Here is a 15,129-nt window from a genome sequence, read left to right as displayed (position 1 = left end):
GGTTCAGACAAAAAAGTTAAATTGGAATATCTTCCAAAGAGTTGGGAGCTGATGTAGAGTCATTGTGGACGGTTGATTTGATTTACAGTGATGGTGTATGAAGACTGAATTTTGTGGTTGCATTGGAAGATGGGTTCAAGTATGCTCATCATGGAGTTGGTTTATCATTTTGTTGGAATGGCCAACTGTAGAACATGCGCAGGAGTAGGCCATTTGACCCCTCGAGTCTGCTCCACCTTTCAATAAGATAATGGCTAATCTTCGACCTCAACTCCACTTTCCTGCACTGTCCCCATATCCCTTCATTCACCTAATATCCCCAAATCTAACGATCTCTGTCTGGAATATACTCAACGACTGAGCATCCATAGCCCTCAGGAGTAAAGGATTCCAAAGATTCACCATAGACCTGATGTCTTAAAAGAAGTGGCTGCAGAGATAGTGGATGCATTGGTTGTAATCTGCCAAAATCCCCTGGATTCGGAGGAGGTCCCAGCGGATTGGAAAACCGCAAATGTAACGCCTATTTAAAAAAGGAGGCAGACAGAAAGCAGGAAACTATAGACCAGTTAGCCTAACATCTGCCATTGGGAAAATGCTGGAGCCCATTATTAAGGAAGCAGTAGCAGGACATTTGGAAAAGCATAATTCAGTCAAGCAGAGTCAGCATGGTTTTATGAAAGGGAAATTATGTTTAACAAATTTGTTGGAGTTCTTTGAGGATGTAACGAGCACGGTGGATAAGGGGGAACCAGTGGTTGTGGTGTATTTGGATTTCCAGAAGGCATTCGATAAGGTGACACATAAAAGGTTACTGCACAAGATAACAGTTCACGGGGTTGGGGTAATATATTAGCATGGCTAGAGGATTGGCTAACTAACAGAAAACAGAGTGTCAGGATAAATGGGTAATTTTCTGGTTGGCAAACAGCAACTAGTGGGGTGCTGCAGGGATCGGTGCAGGGGCCTCAACTATTTACAATCTATATGAATGACTTGGATGAAGGGACTGAGTGTAATGTAGCCAAGTTTGCTGATGCAAAGAAGGGTGGGAAAGCAAATTGTGAGAAGGACACAAAAAATCTGAAAAGGATATAGACAGGCTAAATGAGTGGGCAAAAAATTGGCAGATGGCGTATAATGTGGGAAAATGTGAGGTTTTCCACTACGGCAATAATAGAAAAGCAAATTATAATTTAAATGGAGAAAAATTGCAAAATGCTACAGTGCAGAGGGACCTGGGGGTCCTTGTGCATGAAACACAAAAAGTTAGCATGCAGGTACAGCAAGTAATCAGGAAGGCAAATGGAATCAACTGGGCTTGTATTCACTGGAGTTCAGAAGAATGAGAGGGGACCTCATAGAAACGTTTAAAATTCTGATGGGTTCAGACAGGTTAGATGTCGGAAGAATGTTCCCAATGTTGGGGAAGTCCAGAACCAGAGGTCACAGTCTAAGGATAAGGGGTAAGCCATTGAGGACAGAGATGAGGAGAAACTTCTTCACCCAGAGAGTGGTGAACCTGTGGAATTCTCTACCACAGAAAGTTGTTGAGGCCAATTCACTAAATATATTCAAAAGGGAGTTAGATGAAGTCCTTACTACTCGGGGGATCAAGGGGTATGGCGAGAAAGCAGGAATGAGGTACTGAAGTTGCATGTTCAGCCATGAACTCATTGAATGGCGGTGCAGGGCCGAATGGCCTACTCCTGCACCTATTTTCTATGTTTCTATGAATGTTGGTCTTTATTGCAAGGGGGATAGAGTATAAAAGCAGAGAAGTCCTGCTACAACTGTATAGGGTATTGGTGAGGCCATACCTAGAGTACTGCGTAGAGTTTTGGTCTCCGTATTTAAGGAAGGATATACTTGCATTGGAAGCTGTTCAGAGAAGGTTCACTAGGTTGATTCCAGAGATGAGGGGATTGACTTATGAAGATAGGTTGGGTCTGTACTCATTGGAGTTCAGAAGGATGAGAAGTGATCTTATCGAAACATATAAGATAATGAGGTGGCTCGACAAGGTGGATGCAGAGAGGATATTTCAACTCCTCGGGGAAACTAAAACTAGGGGACATAGTCTCAGAATAAGGGGCCACCCATTTAAAACTGAGATGAGGAGGAATTTATTCTCTCAGAAGGTTGTAAATCTATGGAATTCTCTGCCCCAGAGAGCTGTGGAGGCTGGGTCATTGAATATATTTAAGGCGGAGATAGACAGATTTTTGAATGATAAGGGAGTAAAGGGTCATGGGGAGTGGGCAGGGAAGTGGAATTGAGTCCATGATTAGATCAGCCATGATATTGAATGGCGGAGCAGGCTCGATGGGCTGAATGGCCTAATCCTGCTCCTATTAAGTTATGAAGACATTTCTCCTCATCTCAGTTCTAAATGGCCGACCCCTGGTTCTAGACGCTCCAGCCGGGGGAAACATCCTCCCTGCATCTACCCGATAAGAATTTTGTATGTTTCAATGAGATCACCCCTCATTCATCTAAACTCCCCTACTGGTTGAGAGCAGCTAATTTAACACTAACTGGAAATCAGACTTTGGATCGTCTTGCTTTATCTGGTTGTTGCTCACTGGATAAACTCATCACATGAGTGACTTCACGTACATTATATTGCAAATTCTAAAAGTTAAATTCAGTGTTGATAGTACATCATTGAATGTGAAGTGTGTTTGTCAGTGTTGAGAGACGCTAAGTTTCTTGATTTGATAGAGCCAGTAGTATTCCAATAATGTTTTCTAAATAAAACGAATGAAGTGCCATTCCTGCCACTCTGCTCGGACCACTGTCTGAATGTGGATGGGTTGAACAGGCGGCAGCTACATGTTCTCATGTTCTCACCCACCAATAGACTGGCCCAATTCTCGGGCACCGGGTAGTGCAGTATGACCAGTCTTGCGCCAGTCATTCCAGCTGGCTCCAAGAGAGAATGGTGGGAGAGAGCTTGAACCAGCTAGATCTGGGAATTTGGAAACAAACCAGCTATTTTGTTAATGCCAGGTGGCAGATGAGCTCTGTGTGGAACCCTTTGGCTGAAATTTCCACAGTGCCCGTCAATTCACTGCAATGAAATGTCTGTCTTCTGGACTGAACTGAAAATGCCTTTAAATCCTGACTCTGGTCTTTTTGGTCACTTGGAACAAGTTAGGGAATTAGCACTTTGCAGGCATGCCTATAGCCTTCTGAGGGCTGTGGTAGGAGTACAGGTTGAACCTCCCTTATCCAGAACACTCGGGACCTGGCCTGTTCTGGATAAAGGATTTTTCCGGATGAGGGGTGATCACGTTAAATTGGATAGTACAGGTACTGAGCAAGGGGATATTGGGGCCAGCTGGTTTGGGGCTGGGAGTGCAGCAGAGAGATCATATGGGGCAGTGGATCGCGGGGTCAGTCCAGCGATTGCGGGAGTCGGCAGCGAGGAAAGACTTCAATTTGTGCATGTCAGAGTTCTGCGCATGCGCCACCCGGTGGCCGGGAATGGTTCTGGACGAGGGGTGGTTCCGGATAAGGGAGTTCTGGATAAGGAAGGTTCAACCTGTACTGTACAGTCGCAAAACAAAAAAGTACAAGTTAAATGATCTGTCATTTTGCAAATTTTATCTATTTTGGAATCCACATTAAAAAATGTCCTGAAATATTTTTATGGATGTCGCATCGCATGATCATATTTGAAAGCTTGAAAATAGTCCATCCTTTTCACCAACACTAAACTTTCACAGTAATTCCCATATTAAAATCTAATTTAATTGCTTTATGACAATTAAAAGTTTGCTCATTTATAGGGGGGAGAAATCCAAATGCTGGAAATGTGAAATAAAATCCCAAAATGCTGGATGGGGTACACAACTGACAACGGGGCCTGCAGCGGAAAGGCATTTTCTAGCTCTTTGTTTTCCAGAGACTGATCGACCTGCTTGTATTTCCAGTGCTGTTTCTGCTCCATGGAGGGAAGGGAAGTGGAGAGAGAAAAAGGAACAAATCCCTCTATTTTCATCCTAGTCCAGCTTGATGTCTCTGACTTGAGGGTGAATGAATTGGACTTGTAGATATCGCTTGCTCGCTGAACATGTTGCACCACATTGCGGGATGGGAAGGTTGTGTCCTGAACACATTAAAGTAGTCTGGATTTACTATCTGTTCAGTCTATTGCACGTGGACATAATTGGGTTTTGTTTCTCTTGCGAAGATCAGGATAATTGCAGGAGACTGCAAATCTAAACTGGAACCTAGCGAGGAAAAGAAAGTATAAACTTGAAGTAAAAACAAAACAGAACGGTTCGGTCGGCAACATGATTTTAAAAACACAGGCAAGATAGCATGTGAGAGTGAATTGTCTGAAGAATTTCTGCTCTGAATAGAAGAATTAAAAAAAAATCAAATTAACCACTTCCCAAAAATGGTGCCACTCCCCACATTAGCATTCTATTTTGAATGGGTGCCTTTTGAAAGGGCTGTGACTGAGCTTACATGGACAAAGTGACAAAACATTAGCAATAAAGTAGATGAAAATGAACAACCGTGCTCATTAAAGTTGTTAACTTCTCTTACTTCTCTTCCCCCCCCCCCCCCCCCCCGCCCCAAGCACTCGCAAAAGAAAGCTTGTTGAGATTAAAATGAGTGCCAATGTGGTCGTTTCAATCTGGATCTAATACTGTAGAAACTGGCCTGAAATATAAATTTCACAGAATCTACATCACCAGGAACTGCAACTGCATTATCGAAGCACTACCTGAAGTGGATCTACAATGCACATGCAGCATAAGTTAGCTGCGAGGCAGGAGTTTGAAAGTCTCAAGCCAAGAGCGCTCCGGTGTACATTTACTTCACATTTGCCTCACAATTACATTTTGTTTTTTTTTTAAAATAGACTCTCGCAGCCAATATTACACTGCAACTGTCCCTGACATGGTCGGCTTTTACTCAGCAGTTTCCCTTGACTGGGCGCTCACTGATTCTCAATTGAAAAAGAACAATTATTGTTGAAGATGCAAGAATGAGAGGTGGTCTTATTGAAACTTAAGATTCTGAGAGGGCTTGACCGGGTAGCTGCAGAAAGGATGTTTCACCTCGTGGGGGAATCTAGAACTAGGGGGCATATTTTCAGAATAAGGGATCGCCCATTTAAAATGGAGATGAGGAGGAATTTCTTCTGAAGATTGTGAATCTTTGGAATTCTCTACCCCAGAGAGCTGTGGAAGCTGGGTCATTGAATATATTTAAGGTGGAGATAGACAGATTTTTGAACTACAGGGGAGTCGATGGTTATGGGGAGCGGGCAATGAAGTGGAGTTGAGGCCAAGATCAGATCAGCTAATGATCTTATTGAATGGCGGAGCAGGCTCGAGGGGCTGAATGGCCTACTCCTCCTATTTCTTGTGTTCTAATGTGATTGAACCAGAGCAGCCAGTAATTCCCGCACCACCTTTTTTATTGCTGAACCATTTCCAGTTATTGTTTGTTAACGTTGGTGCCGATCCTGTCCCTGCATGTGCGGTTGCTACAAATTCGCATTCATGATTTTGCCAGTCCATCCCTGATGTTGGAAGACTTGTACTGGCCAGATAGTGGAAACTGCCTTACTGTCTTCTATGAAGATCCCGAGAAGTTGGCCTTACCACAGCCCACCTTGGTACTGCTGGTGGATGTCTGTTTACAATTCTTCAATTTTCACTCGGAGGGTGGTGAACCTGTGGAATTCTCTGCTACAGAACGCTGTGGAGGCCAAGTCACTGAATATATTTAAGCGGGAGATAGATAGATTTCTAGAAACAAAAGACATCAAGGGGTATGGGGGAAAAAATAGAAATATGGTGTTGAGAGAGGATCATGATCAGGCTCGAAGGGCCGAATGGCCTACTCCTGCTCCTATTTTCTAATTGCCAGCATCCAGTGGTTGGAGGCACCAAATGAAAACTACTGTTCTGAGGAGATTTTGATGTTGCAGTGAGAGAATTGGGTTGTTTCTATATTGCAGAGTTCATTGACACTTTTTGCTGTCGGAGATAACCTTGTAATATAAAGTGTGGGGCGGGGGGGGAGGAGGAGAAGAGAGAATCAGCAGCTTCCAGTGGATTGCTCCACTGTTTTGGAGGAAGTACAGTCAACATTTTAACCATATCCAATTGATTTCTCTTTGTGCTACAGTGCTTTTGATTGGATAGTAGATGTATGCAGTGGGAAGAATTGGGACATTTGTGGTATATCAAACTTAAGGATCCAGGAAATTGAAGGCAACATAATTATACAGGGAATAGCAAGAAGAAATCATTCATATCTGCTTGCTGTAGTTCAGATACATCTATAGATGGATGGTTAGTGTGCATTTTTCTTTTTGTGTGGGTGTGTTGTAAGCAGTTTACCGACCACAACAGTTGAACCAATATTTAAAGGTAGGAAGAGTAGTTTTGGTGGTGAGGAGCTGGTTATTGAAACCAGGTTGGCTGTTTGTAACAGAGGGATTGGTATTGCTCTGGAAATATATACTGCATCTACCACAGTACAACTGGCAAGCTTCTCCTTAAATAATGTTTGTGTTCGACTTAACTTTTCATTTTGATATGAGCTGCTGCTTTCAGTGATTAAAAGGCTTCATATCAGTTTGTTAAAAATGGGCATCAAAGATTAGTGGTGATGATGGATAAGCCATACAATGATTAATACCACTTCTATGGGTAGGAAAAAGTTGACCAGTCTGATGAATCTATCGGTATCTGGTGCAAAACAGGTTTAGCTATCCATCATTTATCTAGCTGGACCACATCATTCACTATCGGGCCAAAATCGGCCACTACTCCAGGATCATCCTGGTTAATCCCCAGCTTTCTCCACTACCACTCATCTCCTTAAACTCTCCACCCCTCACCTCCAACAACACATGCAAGGAACTCATTTTTGCCACTTAGATTGGGACTATCTGTTCAGCTACCTCTGCTGCTATCCCATCTCTACCCCCTCCCCTGTCCTAGCCCCAATCCTTCATCCTTCTTTAGTTTCTTTCCGAACTCCTCGAATAACCTCTCCTCGCCTAACTTGTCCATAAGACCAACCTCCTGCTCCCTTAACTCCATTGCCACTAAATTGCTGACACCCAACTTCCCTTCCTGGGTCTCGTGCTAGCTGACATTGTAAATGGTTCCCTTTCTTCAGGTACTGTATCTAGCCCTTTCAAAATGGCCGTCCTCAATTCCCCCCCCCCCCCCCCCCCCCCACAAAAACAATCTACCTTTGACTCCCCTGTCCTTGCAAACCACTGCTCACTCTCCAACCTCCCTATCCTCAAGTCCTTGAACATGATGTCGCCTCCCAAATCCGTGCCCATCTTTCTCTCAACTCCATGTTTGAATTTCAGGTTTCCGCCCTTGCCACAGCACTGAGACGGCCCTAATCAAAGTCCCAAATTATATCTCGGCCTGGTACATTATCTCTCCTTGTCCTCCTCGATGTCTCAAGATGTCTTCTGACCTAGTAACATAACATGTATTCTACCTACTTTTTCTGCTCAACAGTATTTTGACATGTCAAGTGTTGAATCTACTATTGCCCACCGATTCTGTTCTATTTCACTGCTACCTATTTCAGTCTTAAAGATGCTGTCAAACCCAGTGGGTGTCTGTTCCCATTAATTGCAAACACTTCTCCAGATCAGAGCCTTGTGTGTTTTGAATCTTAGAGGTGTCCATTGCTTTACTGTGCACAGGGATTAAAAGTCAGTTTAATTTGCAGAGATGCAGCTTTTCACATTGAATTACTTTTGGTTTTCCATACACAATGTTGCAATTCTATTAAATATCAATTGTTCTGACACACTGCTCATTAGTAGCCTGTGAAATGTCAGCGCTGTGAAGGAAGAAGCTGGAACCTTTTTATTCCTGTGATCATCTATGAATCTTGTGGTGACTTGCGGGGACTGCATTAGGGCGATAGACTGGAACTGAAAATGTTGTCTCGATGAGATGAAAAACTGAGAATTATAGAAATCTGCAGGGGGAAAAAAAGAAAATGCCTAGAAATGATGAAGGGTTTCTGCCTGGAATGTTAACCTGTCTCTTCTCGGATACTGTTGGACTGTTGCATATTTCCAGCATTTTCTGTTTCCATTTCATATATTGTGTCCAATTCAGTGCGGCATCATAGATTTGAAATCTGACATCTTGCACGACCTAATGCTTATCTGCAAATTTTGTGTCTCTTTCTAGTCTCCTCTCCCACTGTCGGCAAACCTTATAAATGTAATTACTGTGGGCGGAGTTACAAGCAGCAGAGTTCGCTGGAGGAGCACAAGGAACGCTGTCACAACTATCTGCAGAGTCTGAATGCTGAGCCCCCACAGCCATCTACTCAGCAAGGTCTGTAACCAGCAGTGCACAGTTAGCCTGGGGCAGCAAAGACTATACCTAGCAGTGCCACAGTTATCCAAGGGTAGTGAGACCTGTAACCAGCAGTGGCATATCCTAATAATAATTGTAGTGTTGCATAGTTATCTGGTCAGCAAGAGCTTTACCTTGGGACTGCCCCTTACTCTGATACATTTCTGTGTATTTAATGTTTGAAACTGTGTTTTGTCGTTCAGGTATCATTCACACATCACGGGAACTTGTCCAGTCTTGATTTTGGTTCTATAGAACGGTTCTGGGAATCATGTCTTTTTTTTTAAAAGGCATTATCAGGGCCACTCTCGAGTGACGACCCTTCCCTGTGTATTAAACTCTGTATAAAAGGCCAGGACCTGCCCGATAGTCCAGTTAATAAATGACGTGTGAAACTTGTGATCCTCCAGTAGAGAATGCATGCAACAATTTGCTGGAAAGGTCATTAGAATACGGATTAGGAGCAGTGTCTAATGCACGTCTGAGGTACCAGGCCCTGACACACAATGGCACAACATTTTAACAGTGACACATTTCAGAGTAATGGCTCCAATCTGATGATGTGAGGTTGGATCACAGTATGCATGGACAGAATGTGCAGGTTGTATTTAATTTTATTGAGTTTATATTGAAACCATAGCATAAATGGGCTAGTTTTATCCTCACTACCACATGTGAGGTTCATGATCCTGAATATCTGCATTGCTTTGAGCTAGCTCGAAAGTATATACGAGCACATGTGGCCTCAGCTCTCAATGTCAGGTCTGGTAGTTTATCACTTTGTGAGCTGTGTATAACTTTGGTCCCGATAGACTGCCCCTTGTTCTTGACTGGGATATTAAAGTAGATCATCATCATCATCATCATCATCGGCAGTCCCTCGGAATCGAGGAAGACTTGCTTCCACTCTTAAAATGAGTCCTTAGGTGGCTGAACAGTCCAATACGAGAGCCACAGTCCCTGTCACAGGTGGGACAGATAGTCGTTGAGGGAAGGGGTGGGTGGGACTGGTTTGCCGCACGCTCTTTCCGCTGCCTGTGCTTGATTTCTGCATGCTCTCAGCGACGAGACTCGAGGTGCTCAGCGCCCTCCCGGATGCACTTCCTCCACTTAGGGTAGTCTTTGGCCAGGGACTCCCAGGTGTCGGTGGAGATGTTGCACTTTATCAGGGAGGCTTTGAGGTGTCCCTGTAATGTTTCCTCTGCCCACCTTTGGTTCGTTTGCCGTGAAGGAGTTCCAAGTAGAGTGCTTGCTTTGGTTCTTAATGAGCTGATAGACCCACCATTGAAACTTCTTCAAACATATGATTTTAAGCTTGCTTGTTAACCAATGTTACTTCCTGGGCTTTTCTTAATCGGGTTTCCTTTGAGTGTCTGTAAGGTAGCTATGTGGACTGCTCCTTGCACATTTACCAGATGTTACTGTTGAAATTTGGATAACTCCAGGTTTTTCTCTGATCTGGCAGCAGAGTTTGTAGCATCGCTGTTGGGGCCTTTCTCCCTCCTATGTTGGTGCTTTAATGTAATGCCTGTGGTGCCTGAATGATGAAGTAAGATTACCTTGTAGGATCGTCATCATTCTTTGTGTTACAGCATTCCTTGTACACCACCATCCCCTCTGACCCTGCTGGGCCATTACTTTTGTTTTTGTGGTTGGGGAATTTTTAGGGGAATCATTTTTAGGTTACGATAGATCAAAAAGAATAGAGTTATTGCACAGGTCCTGGACATCTCTACAGTATGGGAGCAGGATGTCACATGAGAGGTGCTCTCAATGATGTCATGCTCAAAGTGTGATTTCCAGAACCAATCCAGATTGGACAAGTTCCTATGGTGTGTGAGGGATACTGTCATGTGAAGAGTGATGGACTGTACAAGGTAGGTTATTGTTCTTTACCTGTGACTCCCATATGAGGCATTTCTAATTTCAGCAATGTTGGCTGAGTCTCTGTCAAGAGGCTAGGCGTTCCCCATGGGAACAGAAAAATTGTCACCCTGGGCTGTTTGTACATCTAGAGACTTGGGAGCATGTTAACTTGCCCGCCCACCCTCTTAATCAGGGAATGGGGTGTGGCTGGTGTTACAAGGAAGAGGAGGGACAATAAATAGTGAAGTGTGACACTGCATAAGTAATTGTTTTGATGAACTATAAAAGGTTATGTTCTGTGTGGTCGAATACACCAAACAATACAATACATAAGCCTAGAAATTACTGTTTGCGATATTATCTGGGGGTACGGTAGTGCAGTGGTTATGGCTCTGATGAGTAACCCTGAGGTGATGACTTCAAATCCCACCATGGCATTTTGTGAAAATGAATTCAATAAATTGTGAGCTGGCATAACAAAAAAATGACCAGATTGTTGTTAAAAACCCAACTAGTTCACTGATGTCCTTCGGGGAGAGGCCTGACACTCCTACCTAGTCTAGTCTACGTGTAACTCCAGTTCCCCGTTACATGCTTGACCCTTGATGTCTTTAGGGCTACTATGGCTGGGCAATAAGCTGCCTTGCCAGTGTTGCTAACAGCTCAAGAACATTATTTTTAAGTATACAAAAGCTTAATGAGTTAATGTGATCTTCCTTTGTATGCTATTTTATATTTACCAATTTATTTTATCTTGTATGCGCATGTCACAAACAGTAATTTGTGGGCCGTTGTGCTTCCACCAATGCCAGTTCACAACTATTTATGCAGTAGATTTAGTATCTCATTTCCAGTATTAATAAATGCAGTCTGTAAACTGGTTCAACTCTGCTGTTAATACAGTGAACTCTCGCAATATCGGGGTGTTTGAGAATCTGCTAAATAGCATATTATAGTGAACTAGTAGAGTTTTACCAAGATTCCTGCAGCTGTCACTTTGATGGTTTACTTGTATATTTTTCTTCGTAAAGTTTGTATCTACTGACCCTTACTAATGAAGATGTCAGATTGCACAGCAGTACATAGAAACCAATCGGGCAGTTTCATTTTGTGCCGCTGGTTTTCATGGAATCAGGCCACCACTTGTTTGCTGTCTCCCAGCTCTAAAATTGCAGACCTTTCAGAAGTAGGCGTGTTAAAGCTTTCAAGCTGTCTTCATTCCAGGTAGGGTTCATATCCCGACTGACCATTAGCCACTCTCCCGACCACTGCACCACGTTAATTTAAACTTCAGTTTCATGCATATCTAAAGCCACAAAATCCAAAAAATGCATGTGTCGAGCACCAGCTGACTCAAATATAATCCAATATTTGTACCTAATGGTACAGCCTAAATCTTTCACTATGAAATGCTGTCCAGCTCTTAACATAATTTAATCAAATGCACTGATGTGATGTTGTAGATTATAGTATTACTGATAGTTGGGTACCAGATAGTTAGTATAGAAGATCAAAGGCAGTTGGCTGCTAAAATTGGCCTCAGCCACCCTTGTTTAGAGAGTGGAAATATCAGTCATGATTCCTGCTTCTGATTGCTATCCAGTGGCCTCAACAACAAAATACTGTGTGTGGATGTAGGGTGAGGACAATCATATACCCGACCGACATTCAATCTAGACTTGTGCATGAAGAATGGCCACTTGGCTGAGGTACTGGAGGGCTGCCTTGGTCAACATACTTGTTACATGCTGGGTCTTTTGTCTTTGCAATGTGCCTGAGATTTCCGCGTGAAATATTTTCTTCTTTGAAGAGGGGGCAAGCCCTCCAGTACCTGGATATGATACCCACTGTATCCCAGCATGCGTCAGTACCTTCAGGAGAGATTAGGTGGGGCGGGGGGGGGGGGGGGATATTGGGATCAACCCACCAGTAGTACCAAAATGGAGAGAATGTTGTAGCAACTCTATAGAAGAATACCTGCCGTTGAATGGGTCCAGTAGCTGTGTTTGTCTTGGGTATATGTTTTACACTATAACCATGTTGAAGACTTTGGATCAGCTCTTCCATTATTAATATTTAATACATTACTGGTCTTGTTCATGCAGTACTAAGTTAACAGCCAAATACTGAAAATAAGAAATCTGTTTATTACCTGAAGGCTAGTCTTCTGGGTTACAATGAAATATAAATCCAGTATCGAATATAAATTTCCTCCCCTCCTTCTGCCAATTTTCTTGCCTTTACCATAATCTGCTTCTGAAGAGATTGACTCCTTGCTGAGTACTCTTCTACCCACCATCCAATGCTTTGCTAGTTGCCTCTTTGTGTGAGTCAAGACGAGGATTGTGATTAGGAGCAGGAACCCTGGCTATCTCATTTCTCCTCTCTTTCCCTCTCCCACCCCCGCCACCCCCTAAAAGCTGTAGCAGCCCCTCCAAACCAGGAATCGAGCCCAGGACCCGAGTCAGCTAATCATTGAATTGTTGGAAGAGCCAAACTGTGTGTTAATGGAGCAAACTACGATATTAATACTACAACCGCAAAATTATAATGACCAATGCAAATTTGCAGCTACTGTCTTATTCACAGCTTTATAGGAAACTGGAAGGTCCTTGGGGAGGTAAGCGGTAAAGGAGCATTAAGGGTGTTATCAATAGGGATCAGGTGTTCTAATCTTTTCATGCTCTTCCTTTACCTTTTGAACCTTGGCGACAGTTGAATGTCCTGAATAGTGACTGTAAAATTTGTTTTTAAACACTTGGTGCGAACAAAGGTTTTTCATTTGTTCAACCTCCATAAACTTTATTTTTGTTGAACTGTTTCAAATGAATTTAGTTCTCATCCAGGTGAAAGATGTCTGTGCTGAGGAGTGGAGCATTTTCCACTTTAGCCACCCAGTATCGGCATAGAGAACACCCGGGAAAGCCTGTTCTGTTCCTTTAACGCTTCAGCCTCAGCAGACCACCTGTGAGAAGAATGTTTACACTTTGCACACCAGCAATTATTATGGCCTGTTTGAGATTGCCAATAAATGTCAAATCAGGGGCAATTTTGTGCTGTGGGCCCATGGCTACTTGAAACTGGGTTGAGGCTGTCCAAACTCATTTCACATAGGACCTAGTTAAAGACATGGCGCTGCTCAAACAGGATAAATCAATGACCTACAATTGCATTGAGAATACATGCCACATGGAGTGAATGCTGTGAGTGCACTCAACTTGGGTTAGGGTTCAAGTTGGATATCTCGTATACTGCACCATGCTCTTTATAAAAACAAAAAAAAACTAAAATGCATTCTGCTTGTACGCCACCTTCCGGAAAATTACAATTAAGAGCTGGCAAAGTTGCCAACAGTTTGTCGGTCTCTTTAATTGTGGCGCAAATGCGCAAAATGCCTCGTAAAATGTAATGGAGCTCTGATTTGTTTTTGTTGCCAAAGTAGAATTGGTTAACAAGAATTTAAACGGTATAAAATGATCGCTAAAGCTGGTTCAAAGCAAGTTCCACTGTTATTCCCAATGCTGCCTGTACAATGTGCATCAGTTGATCACCAGATTTTAGGGTGCTTTCTCTCATCAGCAGGGGAGGAGAACCGTGACATGGATGTGATGCCTGACCATATCCTTCAGCCAGCCCCTGACAGGCCTTCTTTTATAGATAGGCTTGCTAACAGCATTGCAAAGCGAAAAAGATCTACTCCGCAGAAATTTGTGGGTAAGAGCTTCTGTGTACTTTTTTTTTAATGTCCCAAAAGGACAGTGGAAGGTTAGGTTGTTGAACAAGTGTGTTTTTCCATGTCTTAGTCCTGACAAATGCTTTTCCCCTCGGCAACTTAAATCTTTTCCTATATTTGCAACTAAATTAAAGGGGAACTCAACCCGACAAGGAACAAACTGGATGATGCAATTGATTGATCTGGGTCCAATGCATTCTGCATAATCCATCGTGGTGATCTGGCCGCATAAAGTCTTGGTTATGCTTTACCAATTTATGCAAAATTCTGGCTCTTGGTGTATGTGTAACATGACTTTCAACAAAGTTGCAAATGCTCACTAACCTTTTAAGAAGTAAAAGCTCCATTTTGTCATAGAATTTTCTGTTTGTTTGGGTGTTGGGCTGTATTTTCTTTTTATGCATCTTTTATTTAATTCCAGATTAAGAGAGATAGCCTTGAAAGTTCTCGTGTTGGGCTTAAACATATATTTAATTGGTCTCGATTATTTCTACCTCTAAATTAGAGATGTTTATATTCAAGGTATTTCAACCATCCACTGTCCAAACAAAATGTTAGCGATTTAGAGCAGCAACTTTTGAGACGTCCTAAATTGGGAGGAATCCTGTTTGTTTTTGAGATTTACTATCACTGGCAGGTAGAAATGTGAGATCTTTCCCTGGTTGTTTTAGGTTTTATTTATAGTTTTAATTATTTTTGTTCCAGTGCTAGTTCAAAGTTGCATTCCTGACCCACTCAATTAAGTTTGGCTGGTCCATATGCCACTGGTCAGTAAATAGCCCAAGGCTCCTTTGCAAGCTTGTGGTTTCAAAGTGCTTTGCTTTTCCTGATGTCTTCATTGTGATGGTGAAACATACAGGTCAACAGAGTTTGGCATCCTTGATTCTGAACTTTGACAGGGTCAGTATAATGCCAAGAGGATGTTGTTGACCATTTGTGTTTCTGAATGAATATCAAAGCATCTTTTAATTCATTTTAACTATTGCACTGCTGACATTGCAATCTATTTTGAAAACAGACGGTTTCAATTGTTACCATTGCTGAAACCAGAATTGTGACATTTGGTACTGATTTTATTTACAATATATTGATCTAACAGAATTGTAAATTAAATTACCTTTAACTTCCCTTCCTTGCAGATTATTTTCTGTG

At 42.6% G+C, this 15,129-nt stretch overlaps 1 protein-coding gene and 1 long non-coding RNA gene across 6 annotated transcripts in view; one reads left to right on the top strand and one right to left on the bottom strand.

Moving 5' to 3' along the window:
- ikzf4 (IKAROS family zinc finger 4) overlaps window positions 1-15,129 on the top strand; it is a 145,849-nt gene that overhangs the window by 125,502 nt on the left and 5,218 nt on the right. For all 5 annotated transcript variants that reach the window (XM_070869551.1, XM_070869549.1, XM_070869550.1 and 2 more), the window contains 2 exons: window positions 8,208-8,357; window positions 13,827-13,958. In XM_070869551.1, coding sequence (XP_070725652.1) covers window positions 8,208-8,357; window positions 13,827-13,958 — 282 coding nt within the window. The remainder of the gene's footprint in view (window positions 1-8,207; window positions 8,358-13,826; window positions 13,959-15,129) is intronic.
- The window catches only part of LOC139240962 (uncharacterized), a 53,235-nt gene continuing 41,814 nt past the window's right edge, over window positions 3,709-15,129 (bottom strand). The window contains exon 3 of the long non-coding RNA XR_011588762.1: window positions 3,709-4,238. This is a non-coding gene — a long non-coding RNA (uncharacterized lncRNA). The remainder of the gene's footprint in view (window positions 4,239-15,129) is intronic.

This window comes from Pristiophorus japonicus, chromosome X, assembly GCF_044704955.1.
Source record: "Pristiophorus japonicus isolate sPriJap1 chromosome X, sPriJap1.hap1, whole genome shotgun sequence".
NCBI classification, from domain to species: Eukaryota; Metazoa; Chordata; class Chondrichthyes; family Pristiophoridae; genus Pristiophorus; species Pristiophorus japonicus.
This window is presented reverse-complemented; position numbering and strand designations above follow the sequence as displayed.